General features: G+C 41.2%; 1 protein-coding gene across 1 annotated transcript in view; it reads right to left on the reverse strand.

The window, feature by feature from the left end:
* Positions 1–1,305: 1,305 nt before the first annotated feature.
* The window catches only part of LOC111980287 (collagen alpha-2(V) chain), a 61,626-nt gene continuing 42,919 nt past the window's right edge, over positions 1,306–20,012 (reverse strand). The window contains exons 17-53 of the mRNA XM_024011007.2: positions 19,912–19,965; positions 19,606–19,704; positions 18,992–19,036; positions 18,735–18,833; positions 18,349–18,402; positions 18,053–18,160; positions 17,747–17,800; positions 17,534–17,632; positions 17,317–17,370; positions 16,952–17,050; positions 16,795–16,848; positions 16,636–16,689; positions 16,428–16,481; positions 16,216–16,269; positions 15,872–15,916; positions 15,633–15,731; positions 15,412–15,519; positions 12,637–12,690; positions 12,167–12,220; positions 12,020–12,073; positions 11,854–11,907; positions 10,048–10,155; positions 9,897–9,950; positions 9,702–9,755; positions 9,328–9,489; positions 8,591–8,698; positions 8,380–8,487; positions 7,758–7,811; positions 7,497–7,604; positions 6,965–7,018; positions 6,542–6,649; positions 6,388–6,441; positions 6,177–6,284; positions 5,511–5,814; positions 5,053–5,234; positions 4,397–4,639; positions 1,306–3,785 (exon numbers count right to left, since the gene is read on the reverse strand). Coding sequence (XP_023866775.1) covers positions 3,639–3,785; positions 4,397–4,639; positions 5,053–5,234; positions 5,511–5,814; positions 6,177–6,284; positions 6,388–6,441; positions 6,542–6,649; positions 6,965–7,018; positions 7,497–7,604; positions 7,758–7,811; positions 8,380–8,487; positions 8,591–8,698; positions 9,328–9,489; positions 9,702–9,755; positions 9,897–9,950; positions 10,048–10,155; positions 11,854–11,907; positions 12,020–12,073; positions 12,167–12,220; positions 12,637–12,690; positions 15,412–15,519; positions 15,633–15,731; positions 15,872–15,916; positions 16,216–16,269; positions 16,428–16,481; positions 16,636–16,689; positions 16,795–16,848; positions 16,952–17,050; positions 17,317–17,370; positions 17,534–17,632; positions 17,747–17,800; positions 18,053–18,160; positions 18,349–18,402; positions 18,735–18,833; positions 18,992–19,036; positions 19,606–19,704; positions 19,912–19,965 — 3,405 coding nt within the window. The 3' untranslated portion in view covers positions 1,306–3,638. The remainder of the gene's footprint in view (positions 3,786–4,396; positions 4,640–5,052; positions 5,235–5,510; positions 5,815–6,176; positions 6,285–6,387; positions 6,442–6,541; positions 6,650–6,964; positions 7,019–7,496; positions 7,605–7,757; positions 7,812–8,379; positions 8,488–8,590; positions 8,699–9,327; positions 9,490–9,701; positions 9,756–9,896; positions 9,951–10,047; positions 10,156–11,853; positions 11,908–12,019; positions 12,074–12,166; positions 12,221–12,636; positions 12,691–15,411; positions 15,520–15,632; positions 15,732–15,871; positions 15,917–16,215; positions 16,270–16,427; positions 16,482–16,635; positions 16,690–16,794; positions 16,849–16,951; positions 17,051–17,316; positions 17,371–17,533; positions 17,633–17,746; positions 17,801–18,052; positions 18,161–18,348; positions 18,403–18,734; positions 18,834–18,991; positions 19,037–19,605; positions 19,705–19,911; positions 19,966–20,012) is intronic.

The raw sequence follows: 20,012 nt of genomic DNA on the forward strand, positions 1-20,012 counted from the left end.
CACGGAGCACCATTAAATCCATTGTAAAAAATGGAAAGAATATGGGACCACAACAAACCTGCCAAGAGAGGGCCGCCCACCAGAACTCACAGACCAGGAAAAGAGGGCATTAATCAGACAGGCAACAAAAATACCAAAGATAACCCTGAAGGAGCTGCAAAGCTCCACAGCGGAGATTGGAGTATCTGTCCATAGGACCACTTTAAGCCGTACACTCCAGGGAGATGGGCTTTACGGAAGAGTGGCCAGAAAAAAATAAGCAAACATGTTTGGTTTTTGCCAAAAGGCATGAGGGAGACTCTCCAAATATATGGAAGAAGGTACTCTGGTCAGATGAGACTAAAATGTAGCTTTTTGGCCATCAAGGAAAACGCCATGTCTGGCGCATACCCAACACCTCTCATCACCCCGAGAATACCACCCCCACGGTGAAGCATGGTGGTGGCAGCATTATGCTTTGGGGATGTTTTTCATCAGCAGGGACTGGGAAACTGGTCAGAATTGATGGAATGATGCATGGCGCTAAATACAGCTAAATTCTTGAGGGAAACCCGTTTGTTTTCCAGAGATTTGAGACTGGGACGGAGGTTCACCTTCCGGCAGGACAATGACCCTAAGCGTACTGCTAAAGCAACACTCGAGTGGTTTAAGGGGAAACATTTAAATGTCTTGGAATGGCCTAGTCAAAGCCCAGACCTCAATGCAATTGAGAATCTGTGGTATGACTTAAAGATTGCTGTACACCAGCAGAACCCATCCAACTTGAAGGAGCTGGAGCAGTTTTGCCTTGAAGAATTGGCAAAAATCCCAGTGGCTAGATATGCCAAGCTTATAGAGACATACCCCAAGAGACTTGCAGCTGTAATTGCTGCAGAAGGTGGCTCTACAAACTATTGACTTTGAGGGGATGAATAGTTATGCACACTCATGTTACATTTTTTTTTGTCTTATTTCTTGTTTGTTTCACAATTTAAAAAAATGTTGCATCTTCAAAGTGGTAGACATGTTGTGTAAATCAAATTATATAAACGCCCAAAAAATCTATTGTAATTCCAGGTTGTAAGGCAACAAAATAGGAAAAATGCCAAGGGGGATTAATACTTATGCAAGCCAGTGTAGTTTCATTTTTGGAACCCGTCCATTGGTCCTAACCCTTTGAGATTATCCCTTCTGTATGCCTACTGAAAAAAGGGAATGAAATGGACTGTTCTAGTTGTAAACATGAAAGATGACCGGCTTCCAGCAACATTCAATACAAAAGTCTTACTAATAAACAAATTAACTTTGAAATGAACACAGAACAAAATCTTTTCAATATTTATTTCAGTTGATGAAACTGACTTGGTTCCAGGATAGAATATCCTATTGATCTGCCTCTGAGATGGTCATAGGCAATCAGACCAATCTACCAGAATATTTACAGTTTTGAAATATTTAATAAATACTATCATTATGGAAAGTTTCCTAAAACAAAGGAATTAGAAAGTTGATTTAGGAAAAGCTTAACTAAAGAGAGACATAAATCAACATCACAATGGACATAATACATGTATAATTACAAAGCTAAATAAATGTTAAATTCACATGTAATATTCCTTTTACCTACGGCAATATTTCCTGTAAAAATGTATATATTTATCTGTGGAAACAAATTGCTTAGTAAATGCAGAAAGGCTCAGCTTTTCCCTACAAAGTAGAACCGTAGCTAATTAATATGACAAAAAAAGAACTTTGGGGACAAGCGTTTTGTTTAATTTGTTGCATAGCAAAAAAATACATGAAGCAAATAGGCTTCGTCTCAAAAAGCTGCTATAAAAGATGACTAAGAGAAAGTGACTTAAAGGGCTTACTGACATGCAGAAAAAAACAACAACACACTTGTAGTGTTAAAATGATCACGATTTAAAAGATAACATGTTAAAAGTATCAGGAATTACAAACATAACACACTCAAAGTGTTAAAATGACCAGCGCTAATTGAAAATAAAAGCAATTATTTAAAAAGACAATCACCACACACTGTGTACGAGACATTGATTCCACCTCTCCATCTTTATTGGTAGTCCCTAACCCTCCCCTGCACTGTATATGGGAGAGGAGCACTTACAGACAGCACCAAACCTGTGAACAGGGTTACACATAATCATGGCATCCCAGTTTGTGGAGACGAGGTAGCTAACACTGAGGAATCGACAGGTAGCTAACACTGATAAATCCACTGGTATCTAACACTGAGGAATCAACAGTCTGGTTGGATCTTTAATTTGGATTCAATGGAGTCAGTTCAGAGCTAGGATAACTTGGATACAGAAATCAGTTATTTCAAACTGTTTTTCAGTTCTGGAAAGAAAAGAACAATGTAATTTCCTCAATAGCACCATAAACGTTCAGTTTACATTGAAAACTGTTGTTGAATAAACATAAATGAAAGAAATTATGTAAAATATTAAGAGCTTAGGAGATCTTAGTGGTGGAATAAACCATTGTAGTTATATTATTTTATAAACTGGGTGGTTTGAGCCCTGAATGCTGATTGGCTATCAGATCGTATACCACGGGTATGACAAAGCTCTTTTTACTGATCTAATTAGGTTGGTAACCAGTTTATAATAGCAATAAGGCACCTTGGGGCGTACTGCCAAGAACAGCCCTTAGCCGTGGTATATAGGCCATATTCCACACCCTTCCCCCGTGCCTTATTGCTTAAGTAGAATGGTGTTCTCATCTTACAAACAGCAGTTAATGACTATATATTTTTTAAGTATTCATATTGATCAAGGACATACGGCAGCTTTTCATCTTTTATGCATAATATCAAATAGAGTATCAATGGATTGGATCTTTGTACCATATAGATGAAATATCATGTTCTTATACCATGGCATTTGTTGAATACTCATTTCTAATTGGCTTGAAGGGCATTCTAGAGCGTGCATTATTTCTCTATTATGCACGGTATATCAGCACGGTAGAATTCAATGGCTTTAGTTCATTCTTACATGTTCTATGTTTGAGCAGGTTTTGAAAGCAAAAGTCTAATTAAAAGAACTATTGGCATTGTTGAATTTGATTTTCATAATAACAAGCTAAGATTGATGGTTTGGTTAACTAAACTAGCAAGTCTGTTTGGTTACCAAGGCAACTATTGTAGCTGTCTAGTAAACTTTCTGGCTACATCAATTTAACACATTTCAAGAGGTAAATGTGTTAAATTATAGCCTTGGTATAATAGGGATAATCAATTCTGAGCTATATGCGTTCTCTGGAAAATAATGCAACTCAGAGGAAGGCTGGTTCCACTCCGCTAGACCATCATGGAACACACCTTCCACATTGTTCATTATTTTCCAGAGAACCCATAGCCCCTCGTTGATTATCCCTTACATAATGTATTTGTCAAATGCAAGCAAAGTTTCTAAATGTTGCTTACTTGTTCTTTGTTTCCCCCAAACATTCATCTAACATACACAGGGCGAAAACATATCAACTACGATGGGGAATGGTTGGAAAGGCACAATAAATATCTTGCCACGAGGCGAGAATAGTCCGCAGTACTTGTATGTACAAGGCTGATCGCGTCAGCTGATAGTTCAAGAGTCTCAGGATTGTCTTCAATGCGTTCCTGTTGTTGTTGGAATTTAAAGGAAGCAAACAGGGCCAATATCGATACCAAACTCCTGATCTGAACCACCAATGTCCACAGGGGCCATATCCATGATGGGAAGTCTGGCTGTTTTCTGTGTCCTGTACTCAAACACGGTCTTGCCCCAGTTACCATTGGATTGCTGTAAAGAGAAAGAAATGGGAAAGGATCAGTAAGACTTCAGTAAGTCAATGTTTTCAGCGACGACCCCGATTTAAACATTTCAGGACCCAGACTCAAACGGACCCAAAACGTCCACAGAATAGAATTGAATTAAGCAATAAGGCACGGGGGGGGGGGTGTGGTATATGTCCAATATACTACGGCTAAGGGATTTTCTTATGCATGACGCAACGCAGAGTGCCTGGATACAGCCCTTAGCCGTTGTATCTTGAATGTACGCTTGTTTATTCCATGTGTAACTCTGTGTTGTTGTTTGTGTCGCACTGCTTTGCTTTATCTTGGCCAGGTCGCAGTTGTAAATGAGAACTTGTTCTCAACTAGCTTACCTTGTTAAATAAAAGTGAAATAAATAAAGATAAAAGTATATTGGCCATATACCACAAACCTCTGAGGTGCCTTATTGCTATTATAAACTGGCTACCAATGTAATTAGAGCAGTAAAAATACATGTTTTGTCAAACCTGTGGTATATGGTCTGATATACCATGGCTGTCAGCCAATCAGCATTCAGGGCTTGACCCACCCAGTTTATTATATGTATATACTGTATAATATAATAGTATTACTCACTCCACAACTGTCCTCCACCACGGTGTATCTGAAGCGGCTGTTTCCCTCTGCTTTGAGCTCCAGGTCATTGGACCCCTTGAGGATGACAGCTTTCTTCAGGTTCCCAGTCGACTCGTCCTTGTAGCCCACTGTGTTCTTGCAGTGGTAGGTGATGGTCTGAGAAGCCTCTTTGGAGAGCAGACGAATGAACGTCATCTGAACCGTGACAGAGTTGGCCGGCTGGTCTTTGTTACCGTAGGTGAACTGCGAATACACAAAAAGAGAAAACAAACAAGTTGGAAAATTGGCACCATTTGATGAACTCACTTTTTAGATTAAACTTCAATATGATGTTATCAACAGTTATCAGTAATGTCATTTTTAACTATGTACAGGTAATATTTACATAGCAAATATTACCAGTGATGGTAAAATGTGTGTCTGTTGCCATATTTATACAATTTTCACCCGTGGTCAGTCTTGCTATATAAGTATTTTCCCTCAGCAATACCCCACTACCATATAAAATACTTGCATCCTATTATTAGGGGTAGAATTGGGTAGGAATACATAGGAGCAGAATTCCCTCATTTTGAATGTCCAGTGATCCTGGAGTTGTTTTCCAACCCGAATCATAGAAGAATATGAGTATTACAGGGTAGAAACATTGTTCTTACTTGCTGTCCTCTATTGATGTCCGCTCCAAACCACACAGGCTTATTCCTTGAGGTGCTCCACCACACTTTGCGAGGTATGCTGGCAGGATTGGCCGAGATGCAAGTCTCTCCCGTCTCCATATTACAATGTACTTTGATAGCATCCTCTGAGCTTCCTTGGTTTGGATCGACCCAGTATTCACCTGGAACAGAGAAGGAGAACATTGTCCCACAATTGTCACATTCAAAAATAAATAGCAAATATTTACTCATGAATCAGATCCCATCTGCCAGACTATTGGCTACTTTCACATGGGAGATATTTCAAATGTGAGTTAGAAAACATGGCATCTTCAGGGGTAGAAGTACTGCCACAATAAGATTGAGACATGGTCTGAATACCTAATAACTACAAAAAACCACCTTAATGATGATTTTTGATGTGTAGTACATCCCACCTCATGGAAACAACAACTCACCGCTTTTCTTCAGTGGGTAGCACTGCTTCAAGTCCTCACAGGTCCTAGCCGGGTGCTTCCTGCTGCCGTCGGGACTTTTCATGCTGTCGATTTGGCTGCTGAGGGCCTTCAGAGTGGCCTGGACACCTGGGTCCAGCTGCTGGGTGGCATTGCTGTTGGGCAAAGCCTCATCCTCATTGAATTCGGGAGGGGGAAGGGGGCCGCCATCGTAGTCTTGCATGGCGCCAAACAGGTCATCCATGGCAGCTGTGGGGGGGCCGGGAGGGCCAGGGAGACCAGTGGGGCCTGGCTCTCCAGGAGGTCCCTGGAAACCACAGAGTAATGGTAAGTAATAGTGTTTTATTTAAGTGTGAACAAATTAGGTGTCTTAACATTGTGCCAAATGATCATGATGTTTATGTTGTCTTCCCAGATATTTTTTATATCAGTGTACAGATCTGCTATCTTAATTTGATCTCAAATTGTAACGTATTCAAGGTTTAAAAGGGCTTCTAAAAGGTGTAATTTCCACCTAAAAATGTCAGACATGAATTGCCCTAACGAAAAATGTATCAACCCTGACAAAAATGTCCATCAACGATATAATGATTTTCCTGCCCGTGAGAAACTGGTCAAATTAAGATAGAGCATGTTATGATAGGTGAAATGACCCTCATATCAACATGCCTCAGGTCCGATTTCGCCGCTAATTCCACGTGTTCCAGGAGGTCCCATTGGTCCAGGCTGGCCGATGTACCCTTCTTTTCCTGGTGGTCCAACTGGTCCAGAGGGTCCCTATCATAACATACCATATTAAAGATACATTTTAATGAGTCATGAAATACAACATGGTTAACAACATGGAATATCAAAGAAGAGTGTCCTGTATGGTACGTACTCTTTGTCCACTTGGTCCGACGATTCCTGATGCTCCCTGCTCTCCTGTTGTACCCTATAAAAATAAATACAAAATGTAATATCAAGACAGATAGTACTTTAATGGGTATATATTCTACTCAATTACAGATACTGTATGTATTGATTTGACGTACCGGTGGTCCGGGTAAACCTTGTAAACCGGTGAATCCCCTGTGTCCCTTCTGTCCTCTGTCTCCGTGGTCTCCCAGGTCACCCTTATCACCTCTGGGTCCTTGTGGTCCCTGTTGTTGCGGAGGACACCGTGCAGTCACATTTTTATGGGAAGTCCAATGAAAAAACAAGAAAGCTCATTTCTGTTTGTGATTGTGTCGTCATATAAATATGACGACAAATATGTTCTCACATGAGTCTAGTAGTTTTAACCATCACATACTGGGTTATCATTTCTGTGAATGCTCGCAGGAAATCAAATGACTTGGATTTCTATTAGGATATCAAATACATGTTTAAGATAAATTGGTGGTATAGTCATTCAAGTCAAATGAAATGATAACCTTAGTTTTTTTTTATTATGCATCTGTTGATGATGGTCTTACCGTTAACCCTCTCTTTCCTGTTGAACCGGGGGGACCATTTGGTCCTCTGGAACCCTGTGTTTGAATAAGACCACAGCATGACTCAGTCAGATACTGTATATTAGTAACTGGCTTTAAATGCCTTCTGTTACATTTTTCTGTATTTAAAATTATTGTGTGGATACCATTATTTACAATTTTTTATGTATTGATTTTTATTTATTTTTCTATTTATTTTTTGTATTATTATAATTTATTAGTCTTCAACATTTTTTCACTCTTTATGCGATGCAAACTGCTGAGAACACCGGAAGAAGAATTATCACTGAATTATCCCAGTGAATTATTGTAATGTTTGTTRATGTGTCAATTAATCCCATAAGGGATGGGTTGACAACTGGCAATTAGACACGAAAATAAAATGTCATTCATTTCATTCCATTCATTCAGTAACATTACCATGACCCTTTCCTTTCCCCATCTTATCTCATCATGGGATGCTCATGAATTGACAGGGAAAGTCCAACGTTAATGAAAAGGGCATATTACGTACAGCGTCTCCTCTCTTTCCAGAACCACCGGTGGCACCAACTGGACCCGGAGTTCCAGGTTGTCCCGGGGTCCCGATCAGTCCCTCTGGACCATGGTCCCCTCTCTCTCCCTGTGGAAGTCATCAGAATCATTTCATTGCCACGCCTAAAAAGGTTGAAAATAATTTGTCTTGCTGTTACAACACAGTTGGTCAAGCACAATAAACAATAGGAGACATTCTGGACACAGTTTTGAAAATGAAAAGTGTTCAGCTCTTTCCTACCCTTTGACCAATGACTCCAACTTTGCCTGGCGGCCCATCAGATCCAGCAGGACCCTGGAGCAAAATAAATATTGTGATTAACTACGGTATTCTGCATACATTCCATACAAGAGAAGTTAGGCTTCTTTAGAGCTCTGGAGAGCTCTGCTTTGTTTTTGCCCATTTACCATCGTTCACACCCTCCTGACGCCGTAGCCCAACCCATCTCTTTGAGAATTCACATGTAAAGGCATGAGTCAGCATTGCATCGCCCTCCAGGAAGTAGTTTCTCTATTCACCCCCTCCATTATCTCAGCCAATCATGGAGACTGCCTTTGTTCCCCTATACTGTAGCTCAGTGTTTTCTTCTTGGTTAAACTAGGCTCATAATTTATCATTTTTATTCATATTTACTGCTCAAATTAAGTTTCTAATTAAGGCACATGAAAGTTCATATGTTCAAGAAGTTATTTATGCAAAAAATGTAATACAAAATATATAAGTATATATCTATTTTTTTTTTTACGGTCCTACTGTGAAGTAGGAAATAGGGTCAAATGCCTACGATCCTGAATCCGGACACAAATGGTGACTTGTAAAGTAATGAGTTTTGTTAAGACAAAAAGTGTAAGGGTCAACTTACATCGGGACCAGGATCGCCACGGGGTCCGTTGGCACCAGGAGAACCGACCGGGCCAGAGGGGCCTTTGTCTCCCCCTGGTCCTGCAGTCCCCTGTTTCCCTGGAGGACCCTACAAACACCACAGGGGCATTGGAACCATGAGGGGCACTGTAACATGCAATGTAGAAGCAGTTCATATTGTGGCCACACGTGTGATCCAAATCAATACACACCGCTGGTCCTGGAAGTCCCAGCATTCCACGCTCTCCCCTCTGACCAGGAAGACCCACAATGCCTCTCTGTCCTGTTGTTCCGGCGGGACCTGGAGGCCCATCAGGACCCTGCGGAAACAAATCCAGTTGGAGTTTACCCTGACTGGTTATTGTGCTGTACCAGGGTTGTGGTCAGTCCAATTCAACACGACTCAAACTTGTAATTCAGTTCATGAATTGGATGTTTCCTGATATTTTGGTTATTAATAATTTTTCTTATTTCAATGTGGATAAATTGTATTATACAGCAATGTGTTAATTAAGATTTAAAGCACGAAGGGGTGTGGTATATGGCCAATATTCCACGGCTAAGGGCTTTTCGTATGCATGACGCAACGTGGAGACAGCCCTTAGCTGTGGTATATTGGCCATATTCTACAAACCTCCAAAAGTGCCTTATTGCTATTATAAACTGGTTACCAATGTAATTAGAGCTATAGAAAATACATGTTTTGTCATACCCGTGGTAGACGGTCTGATATACCACGGCTGTCAGCCAATCAGCATTCAGGGCTCGAACCACCCAGTTTACAATGTCCAATCAATTCCTGAGGTTTACATTTTTGTTCTAGCCCTGTATGAATACACCCACTTTAACTTATCAAGGGCTTAGTGATGTGCATCCCCTGAGATTATCCCAGATACTGAGATTCTCCCAGGAACCCATTGAGAAACATTGCTATTCATTGATAGTTTACCGTGGGTCCGTCCTCCCCAGAGTCTCCCTTGTCTCCTGGGCCTCCGGCTGGTCCTGGGGGGCCTCTTTCTCCTTGTCTTCCAGGGGATCCGTTCTCTCCACGAAGGCCAGGAGGACCCTCCTTCCCTGGGGGACCAAGGGGTCCGGCCTCTCCAATGGGACCCTGTCACAAACATCATTTGTTGTTATTTTGTTGTTATTTTTGTTATTGTTGTTTATCTCTCTGAGAATAATGTGAAGTGCATTCACAATAGCTGGTAAGTGGTTATCATTAAAGTATTCAATTCCAGTGGCATATTGAAATGATAGCCGATGGCTACTTCCGAATTGGTACATTTAATCAATCTAACCAAAAGTGGTTTGGTGATTACTTACAGTTGAGCCTGGTGGTCCAACCCTGCCTGCAGATCCAGGAAAACCAGTGGGGCCCTACGAGTGAAAAGATGAGAAGATCCACATGATTACTGTTCATTAGATGTTTATATACTCTCTGAACTGTATGTGTCAATACCTGGACACAATCATGTCAAAGTCCCCAGAGACTGATCAAAATATAAAACATGAACTTACAGGTGCACCTTGGGTTCCTCTGCCGCCCTTCAGTCCAGCCACACCAACAATACCCTACGGAGAGATGAATATTGTTGTATGAGATTGTTCCTCCTGATCTGTTGTCTATGTGAGACAATGTAGCACAAGAGAATGTGACATGTTAACTCACAGGAGGTCCGTGGGATCCAGATAAGCCCTGAGGCCCTGGAGAACCAGCGTCACCCTTCTGACCTGGCTCTCCGAGCTCCCCCTTGACTCCTGGTTGCCCATCAGGACCCTGTATGAGGATAATAATAAAATAAGCATAAGAGCTGGAAACATCCCAAAGGCACTACTTTTTTTATGAGACGACACAAAAGGAGGTCTAATAATATGCTAATATACAAGGGGTGGGTCTAATCCTGGAGTCCACCTGTGGTAAATTCAATTGATTGGACATGATTTGGAAAGGCACACACCTGTTTATATAAGGGCCCACAGTTGACAGTGCATGTCAGAGCAAAAACCAAGCAATGAGGTTGAAGGAATTGTCCATAGAGCTCCGAGACAGGATTGTGTTGAGGCACAGATCTGGGGAAGGGTACCAAAAAATGTCTGCAGCTTTGAAGATCCCCAAGAACACAGTGGCCTCCATTTCTTAAATAGAAAAAGTTTGGAACCACTAAGACTCATCCTAAAGCTTTCCGCCTGCCCAAACTGAGCAATCGGGGTAGAAGGGCCTTGGTCAGGGAGGTAACCAAGAACCCAATGGTCAACCCAGAAGGAAAGCCATCTCTGCAGCACTCCATAAATCAGGCCTTTTTTTACCTGTATTTTACTAGGCAAGTCAGTTAAGAACAAATTCTTATTTTCAATAACAGCCTAGGGACAGTGGGTTGATAGATAGATTTTTACCTTGTCAGCTCAGGGATTCAATCTTGCAACCTTTTGGTTACAAGTTCAACGCTCTAAACACTAGCCTACCACTCGCCTTTATGGTAGAGTGGCCAAACGGAAGCCACTCCTCAGGAAAAGGCACATGATAGCCCGCTTGGACTTTCCAAGGACTCTCAGACCACGAGAAACAAGATTTTCTGGTCTGATGAAACCAAGATTGAACTCTTTGGCATGAATGCAAGCATTGTCTGGAGGAAACCTGGCACCATCCCTACGGTGAAGCATGGTGGTGGCAGCGGCAGGGACTGGGAGACTAGTCAGGACTGAGGAAAAGATAAACTGAGCAAAGTACAGGGAGATCCTTGATGAAAACCTGCTCCAGAGCACTCATGACCTCAGACTGGGGCGAAGGTTCACTTTCCAACCGGACAATGACCCTAAGCACACAGTCAAGACAACGCAGGAGTGGCTTTGGGACAAGTCTCTGAATGTCCTTGTGTGGCCCAGCCAGAGCTCAGACTTGAACCTGATCGAACATCTCTGGAGAGACCTGAAAACAGCTGTGCAGCGAAGCTCCCCATCCAACCTGACAGAGCTGGAGAGGATCCTCAGAGAAGGTGTGCCAAGCTTGTAGCGTCATACCCAAGAAGACTTGAGGCTGTAATTGCTGCCAAAGGTGCTTCAACAAAGGACTGAGTAAAGGGTTTGAATACTTATGTAAATGTGATATTTCAGTTTTCAAAAATGTCTAAATACCAGTTTTTTCTTTGTTGTTATAGGGTATTGTGTGTTGATTGATGATGGAAAATAACACTTTAATACATTTTTTTATAATTTTAGAATAATAAGAAAGAAACTGTGGAAAAAGTTAAGGGGTCTGAATACTTTCCGAATGCGCTGTATGATATACAGTACGACATGAATTATTATAATCGCGTTATTTACATCTGTAAATGAAAAGCGCTCTATAAATGTAATGTGTTATTAGTAGTAGTAGTAGTAGTAGTGGTATTAATATTAGTATTAGTATGATGCTAAGACAATCAATTGAATGTCATGTCGTAGGCATCTTGGGTTACAGTAATTAAGAAGGACTTACGGGTGGCCCACCAAACCCAACAGGACCAATAGGACCAGGTTCACCACGGTTTCCCTGGGGGAACAGAATACAAACAGATCATTATGCCATAACAGCTGATATGATCATTTCCCAGGTAAATGTGTCACTGTATGGTTTTATACTGAATGTAAAGTTGTCCACTCACAGGCATCGCTCTTGATCCATGAGGTCCGGGAGGGCCTTTAGGTCCAGCTTCTCCCTGCAATTACAACAAGTTCCAGTTGTTCTAGCATCACAACAAAAATATTAGCTAACTAAATTATTCTAGCTTTTTGGCAAAATGTGTCTTTACCTTTTCACCGCTGGGTCCATGGGGTCCGGGTGGGCCGAGAGGACCAGGAAGACCCTGTGGTAAGAAAAGGTCTTGTTAGAGGAAATACATTCATCCATTTTGTGACTTTGTGCAATTAAATGAGCAGACATATTTCTCTGACAGAACATGCGCCTTCATGTTTCCGAGCTGACTCCTACTGTAATACTCCACTGTAGAATAAGTGTCTGTTGTTGTTTTACAACCCTACAGTACAGATACCTTTTCCTGTTCTGACACAATCACTGCATGCTAGCATGGCTCGCCAACTGTTTGAATAAGCTGGGTAAGCACCTGGGGCTACTGTAGCACCTTTCAAATAAGAACATCTGCTATCTGTCTTCACATGATCAAAGCACAAAACTATTTGTTTTAGGCCAAAATAAGAAATAACACATTGCCTCGTGTTGCATAAAAGCGAAAGATAAAATGCACGTGTAAATTTGACTTACTCTTGCGCCATCATTTCCAGGTGTACCTTCTGATCCCTTCTCTCCACCGGTTCCCTACAATGATGGAGAATGTCACATGTCACAATCAGATAAATAATATTGTTCTTATGTTATCATAATGATTTAATTGTTTACTTTGCCCACCTTTAACTACCAACATCTACTGTACTCTTCCAAGGGTCCACACAAATCACAGTAGAAAACAATCATACACATTCAGTAGACAGAAACAAGGATACGCAGACGGCTATACACCGTCTCCCTAGACAGGATATTATAAGATAAGGAGATGAACACACCGTCTCCCTAGACAGGATATTATAAGATAAGGAGATGAACACACCGTCTCCTAACAAGGACTATAATAATGTAGGAGCTGAAACACCCGTCTACATAGACAGGATTCTATTATTAGAGATAAGAGATACCACCGTCTCCTAGACTAGAAATATACCGATAATGAGATGAATACACCGAAATCTACCTAACAGAAGAATAGACTATAAGATAAGGAGTGAAACCGTCTACCCTGATCAGCATTTATCAAGATACGAAAACCAACCAAAAAGCAGCCACCCGTGTTAATCACGCAAACACATCCATGCCAAACAACCCAACTAACCCCCATACCACACACAGCCAACTCTACCTAGAACGGATTATAAGATAAGGAGATGTAATACACCGTCTACTAGACAGGATATTATAAAGATAAGGAGATAAACACCGTCTCACTAACAGAATTTATAAGTAAGGAGATGAACTACACGTCTATCCCTAGACAGGATATTATAGATTAGGAGATGAACTACACCGCTCTCCTAGACAGATAATTATCAGATAAGTGAATCGAACAACGCTCTTCTAGACGGATATATAAGATAAGGGTGATTATAACCGCTCTACTAGACAGGATATTATATGCATAAGGAGATGTATAACCGTCTACCTAGACAGGATATTATAAGATTAAGGAGATGACACCCGTCTACCTAGACAGGATATTATAAGATAAGGAGTATGGACACACGTCTACTAGACAGGATATTATAAGATAGGAGATATACACCAGTCTACCTAGACAGGATATTATAAGATAAGGAGAAACACCGTACCTTACCAAGAACGAGGTATTATAGAGATAAGGAGCAGAACAACCGTCTCCCTAGACAGGTATTATAAGATAGGAGATTAAACCGGAGCTAAGTTGAATACCGTCCCCTAGACGTGGATATGTTAAATTGATGGAGATGAATACCCGTCTCCCTAGACAGGATACTTATCAGATAAGTATTAATACACCGTCTCCATAGACAGGATATTATAAGATAGAGATAACCGTAAGCGGTTAAATAGGAAAAGAACCACGTCTACCTAGACAGAGTTTTAAGATAAGGAGTGAATACCACCGTCTCCTAGACAGATATTATAATATCAGGATGTCGATACCAGCGTCCCTAGACAGGATATTATAAGTTAGGAGATGAACACACCGATTCTATAGGACACAGATATTATAAGATAAGTGAGCAATTAATACACGTCTACCTAGACAGGATATTATAAGATAAGGAGATTAATAAACCGTCTACCTAGACATGATATTTAAGATAGGAGATGAACACACCGTCTACCTAGACAGGATATTATAAGATAAGGAGATGGACACACCGTCTACCTAGACAGGAATATTATAAGATAAGGAGATTAATACACCGTCTCCCTAGACAGGTATTAGATAAGGAGATGAACACACCGCTCCCTAGACAGGATATTATATATTAGGTAGTTGAAACTACACGTCTCCCTAGACAGGGATACTGTAAGATGAGGAGATGAATACACCGTCTCCCTAGACAGGATATTGTAATTCAGGATGTGAACACCCGCTCCCTAGACAGGATATTGTAATATCAGGATGTGAAACACCGTCTCCTAGACATGATATAATAATATTTAGGTAGTTGAATCACCGTCTACCTAGACAGGATATTATAAGATGAGGAGATGAATACACCGTCTCCTAGACAGGATATTATAAGATAAGGAGATGAATACACCATATCCCTAGAGGATATTATAAGATAATGAGATGAATACCGTCTACCTAGACAGATATTATAGATAATGAGATGAATACACCCGTCTACCTAGACAGGATATTATTAAGATAATGAGATGAATACACTGTACTAGAAGGATATTTGTATACAATGAGATGAACACACGTCTATCAGACAGGCTTTTATAAATATACGGACGTGCTATACCATCTCCCTAGACAGGATATTATAAATACCTGCAGCATGAATTACACCGTCTACCTAGACAGGATATTGTTATATAATGAGATGAACACACCATCAATCTAGACAGGATATTGTTATATAATGAGATGAACACACCATCTATCTAGACAGGATATTATAAGATAAGGAGATGAATACACCGTCTCCCTAGACAGGATATAATAATATTAGGTAGTTGAATACACCGTCTCCCTAGACAGGATATTGTTATATAATGAGATGAACACACCATCTATCTAGACAGGATACTGTAAGATGAGGAGATGAATACACCGTCTCCCTAGACAGGATATTGTAATATCAGGATGTGAATACACCGTCTTCCTAGACAGGATACTGTAAGATGAGGAGATGAATACACCGTCTCCATAGACAGGATATTATAAGTTAAGGAGATGAATACACCACCTCCCTAGACAAGATATTGTAAGATAAGGAGATAATCAAGTAGTGTGTGAATACTTACTCTGTCACCTTTAGGCCCAGGAGGACCAGAGATCCCTCTCTCACCAGGCATCCCCTGAAGACCAGGAGGTCCTAGGTCACCAATTCCACCGTGAGGACCAGGACTACCCTTTGGGGAAAAAAGCAATGGGATCAGTTTCATATTTGCTGCTTCAAAGATCCAAAACACATAATCCTCCATTGAGGTTCCACATTACATCTCTATGCATGGACAACAAATACCTTTGGTCCATCGGGTCCTGGTGCTCCGGGGATTCCTTTGGGTCCAGCTAAACCGTGAGGTCCGAGTTCTCCTCTCTCTCCTGGGATTCCACGTTCTCCCTGTTTAAACACAAAACAGGTTTCAGTCACACAACAGACACATATAATGTATATGTGTGTCTGGTGCAATACTGCATGGTATATACAGTATGTTCAATATATTCCAATATATATGTATATTAGTAAGATGGTAAACGTACCCTTGGTCCAATTTGACCCACAGCACCTCCTTCTCCGGGGATACCCTAAACAAGACAAATAAAGTCAATCTAAAATGTCATGATATCATACAATGAGGATTGCATCCCATAAAACAGAGGAGCTATTTATCTTATTAGGTATATACTTCAGCTAACTCAGACTGTGCAAGTGCTCAGTTGCTAGAGCATGGAACTTGCAACGTCAGGATTGTGGTTTCGATTCCCTCTGGGGTCAACTATGCATAAAATGTATGCATGCTTGACTGTAAATCGCTTTGGATAAAAAAAAAAGTCTGGAAAATGCAATGTACTGTATAAGATATTATATTATTCATCAAACTCACCAGATCACCTGGTTTTCCTGACTCTCCAGGGGGGCCTGGTGGTCCAGGTAATCCCTGAAACACAACAGCATATACACTTCAGATGACAACAACAGTGCACAGTTGGTTCAATCCCATATAAGTGACAAGCTTTGTTGACACTTTCAGTAATCAGCCGATGCTAGCTAGTTCACCGTTCTTAATGCCATTGGTAAAAATGTATGATAACCCACCTGGAAGCCGTTCACTCCGGGAGGTCCCTGTTCTCCTCTGTCACCAGCAACACCCTTCAGACAAACAGTTTACAGAACATTTTCACTCAATCGTTCATCAAGATAAGTATATTGTGATACAGCATACTTTGAAATGAGATTGGTAATGTCTATACCACAATGCTACTAGATAGGAGTCATAATAATCAGAGACAAACAGGTGACTTACCGAAGGTCCAGCGGGACCTGCAGGGCCAACCTCCCCATCTTTCCCAGGAGGACCCTAGAAAGGAAGTCATCATTAGTGATCGTCCTCATAAACACAATTGTTTCTGTAGACACGTACGAAGACAGAAGTAATTTAGAGCTCATTGACAAAGACACTCACTCTTTGTCCTGCCACTCCCGGAGATCCTTGTTCACCTGTTTTCCCTGGATCTCCCTTTGGGTTGAAAGACAAGGGGTCATTCAAGAGGTCATGAGGAGATAGGACAAGTTTGATAGCAAGACATGCTGAGAAGATTAGAACTTTCAAAGTGCCTTACGTTAAAGCCCTTTGGTCCAGGTGTTCCCATGGTTCCTGCAGGACCTCTGGTTCCAATAGATCCTGCTGGTCCTGGGCGGCCATCTTCTCCTGCTGGGCCCTTCAGACAGAGGACACAAACACAATTCTTACCTCTGGCTGTTCATTCAGTGTTATGACATCTGACGCCAATGGTCAAAAGGAGGTGTTGTCCACTCACTGATCGCCTGACAAATAGACCCTGTCGCTCTAAAGCTTGTTGGTATATCAGTGAAATAATTGATTTAAGAACACTTGTTGGAGCTGTGACAATCACTTTCTCTGCAGTTAAAAAAAAAAGTTGGATGTGTGTAAAGACTCTTTTTTTCCAACTATGGTCAACCTTACCAGTGGTCCTGGCTTGCCCTCGGCTCCCTGGACTCCTGGGGTACCTGTCAGACCCTATAAAACAACAGACAAGGTCATGAGCTTCAGAAACAAAGATCCACAGTTTGTGGTAGACCAAGACAGATTCCCATCAGCATCGTTTGGGTTTTTGAGATATAAATATGGGATATAAGTTAACGAGGGAATCTTGGAAAGCTAGATGATGTCTTCACATTACCCTTGCGCCTGGGAGGCCTGGTTCGCCAGTGCGCCCTGGATCGCCTCCTGAACCTTTAGGCCCAGATATGCCAGATGTTCCACGATCTCCTTGAGCACCCTTCAGGAGAAACAGTATAGTGAATTAGGTTTGGGCTGGGGGCTCCAGTCCTTAGAATCCGGTCTAATGAGCACATGTTTTAGCTGTAATAGAGCTCTGATCATCTGTCTGTACCTTAGGTCCAGGTAATCCATCAGCACCGGGAAAACCTCGGTTACCAGGAGACCCCTGTAATACACATGCCCATCAATATATGAAAAGAAGACACATAGCATAGGATATACAGGTACCAAGATTACAATCTATGAAACAATATACATTTTTCTGCACAGGGTTGAGGACATATTCATGGAGAATGAACTGAGGTAAATGAGAATGAAGGGCTGAAATTCATCCTGAGAAGTCTGAATTTACAGTCACTGACCTAAATCCTTATAATCTAGAGGTGTTCAGTAGTAGAGAGGCCAACGGTAGACTCACCCTCTCACCAACAGGACCCAGTGGTCCTAATGAACCAGAGTCACCGCGATTTCCTCTTTTTCCCTCCTCACCCTGGGGCCCAATCACTCCTTGGGAACCAGGGGGACCCTAGGAATCAAAACAAACTTTATTTAAAATGTGTTTAACCATCTCAATAAACTTGACATTCAACCATCTCTCAGTGTCTCTCTTTCATCCAATGTGAAATAATGTACATTTAGACAACCAAGTACTGTAATATATTACAATCACTGTATATAAAATCATCTGTGAAAGGTCACATTATTTGGGCTTACAGGTTCTCCTTTGGGTCCGCCCTCTCCTTTGTACCCAGGAACACCAACATCTCCCTGAAACAAAGACGTGAGAAGCATAAGTACATCACAAGTCACATTTTATTATAGATAATGCATCATAAAAATGAAAAACAAAATCCCCATCCCCTTGTCAAACAGTCAAAACAACTATTTTGCAGTAAAAGTACATTGCCTAGAAGGCGCTCTGGGCCATTTCCTCTGTGCTTTGGTAAAGGCCAAAGTAACACAGAGCGATGTTTATGTCTAGAGCATGCATGTCATAACATTGATAGTGTATTTATACATGTATAAGGAACATGAATGTCTGGACCTCGCAAGAGTAGAAAAAAATAACTTTTATCCAAAGTAAAAAGACGCCACATTACCAGTTGACCTTTGATCCCAGGCTGTCCAGTGCTTCCCTGAGGTCCAGGTGGACCGTGGGGTCCGAGGTGACCCCCGGGACCCTGCACACCCATGGTACCCTACAAAACAACAGGAGCATCTCTCAATACACACCAATCTTGATCATTTACATCTTTAAATACTCTAGGTATACTATGTGAAACTACAATTACAGTTGTTTAACGACAAATTATTTTCTTGGTAATTAGGAGTACTAGATTAATGATAATATACATACCACTGGACCCTTAGTACCTGGGCCACCGTCAGTTCCTGAAGGACCCTAGAAATTGCAAATTTGTCATATTAATAAAATCTTAAGTGCATTACCAAAATGCATTGTCCATATAAGGATGTTAAAGGCCCAGTGCAGTCAAAAACGTGATTTCCCTGTGTGTGTGTATATATATATATATATATATTACCACACTATGAGGTTGGAATTATACTGTGAATGTGTGAAAATTATGATAATGCCCTTTTAGCGTAACAGCTGTTTGAAAAGACCTCTGCAAATTCCAGCCTGTTTTGATGGGATGGACTTTTGGTCTGCCTGGTGACATCACCAGGCGGCAAATTAGGAAATAGACCAATAAGAAAGAGAGTTCCAAACCTCTCTGCCAATAACAGCTAGTTTTCAGTTTTCCCCTCCCTACTCAGACCACTCCGAGACAGTCCTAGCAAAATTGAGAAAGTACTCATTGCTAAGAAGCTATTTTTGTTTCTTTTTGACAATATTAAGTGAAAACAATTAGAGTATGGTATTTAATTTAAATTATTTTTTTATTGAGATCAAGATGGCTGCATTGGACCTTCAATAAATAGAGTAGGTGTTAGAAATAAGAGCCGTACTTGTAGGCCAATTGCCCCTGCCCTGCCTTGGTGTCCTGTCTCACCCCTCTGGCCCTGTTGCCCCTCGGGGCCCCGCACTCCTGTGGCACCTGGTTGGCCCTGGAGAAGAGAAACAGAAATCCTCAATGAGTCCATTTTATCTACATAGCCCTGCATACACTTATTAGCTAGCAATATCTGTTGTTAGGTTATATATATAACATGATGTATACAACATTACATATACAACCTCTGAAGTCTCAGTTCGTATCGTATAGATTTGAACATGGATTACATACTTCATGTTCTACTCGACAGTCTACTTGCCTTCATTCCTGGAATTCCTGGATATCCTGGGGGACCATTGATACCTAATGGACCCTGCAAGCATAAAACCAGACAAGTTCATTCATGAATTGCTGAAAAGC

Source organism: Salvelinus sp. IW2-2015, linkage group LG2 (assembly GCF_002910315.2).
Source record: "Salvelinus sp. IW2-2015 linkage group LG2, ASM291031v2, whole genome shotgun sequence".
Classification (NCBI taxonomy): domain Eukaryota; kingdom Metazoa; phylum Chordata; class Actinopteri; order Salmoniformes; family Salmonidae; genus Salvelinus; species Salvelinus sp. IW2-2015.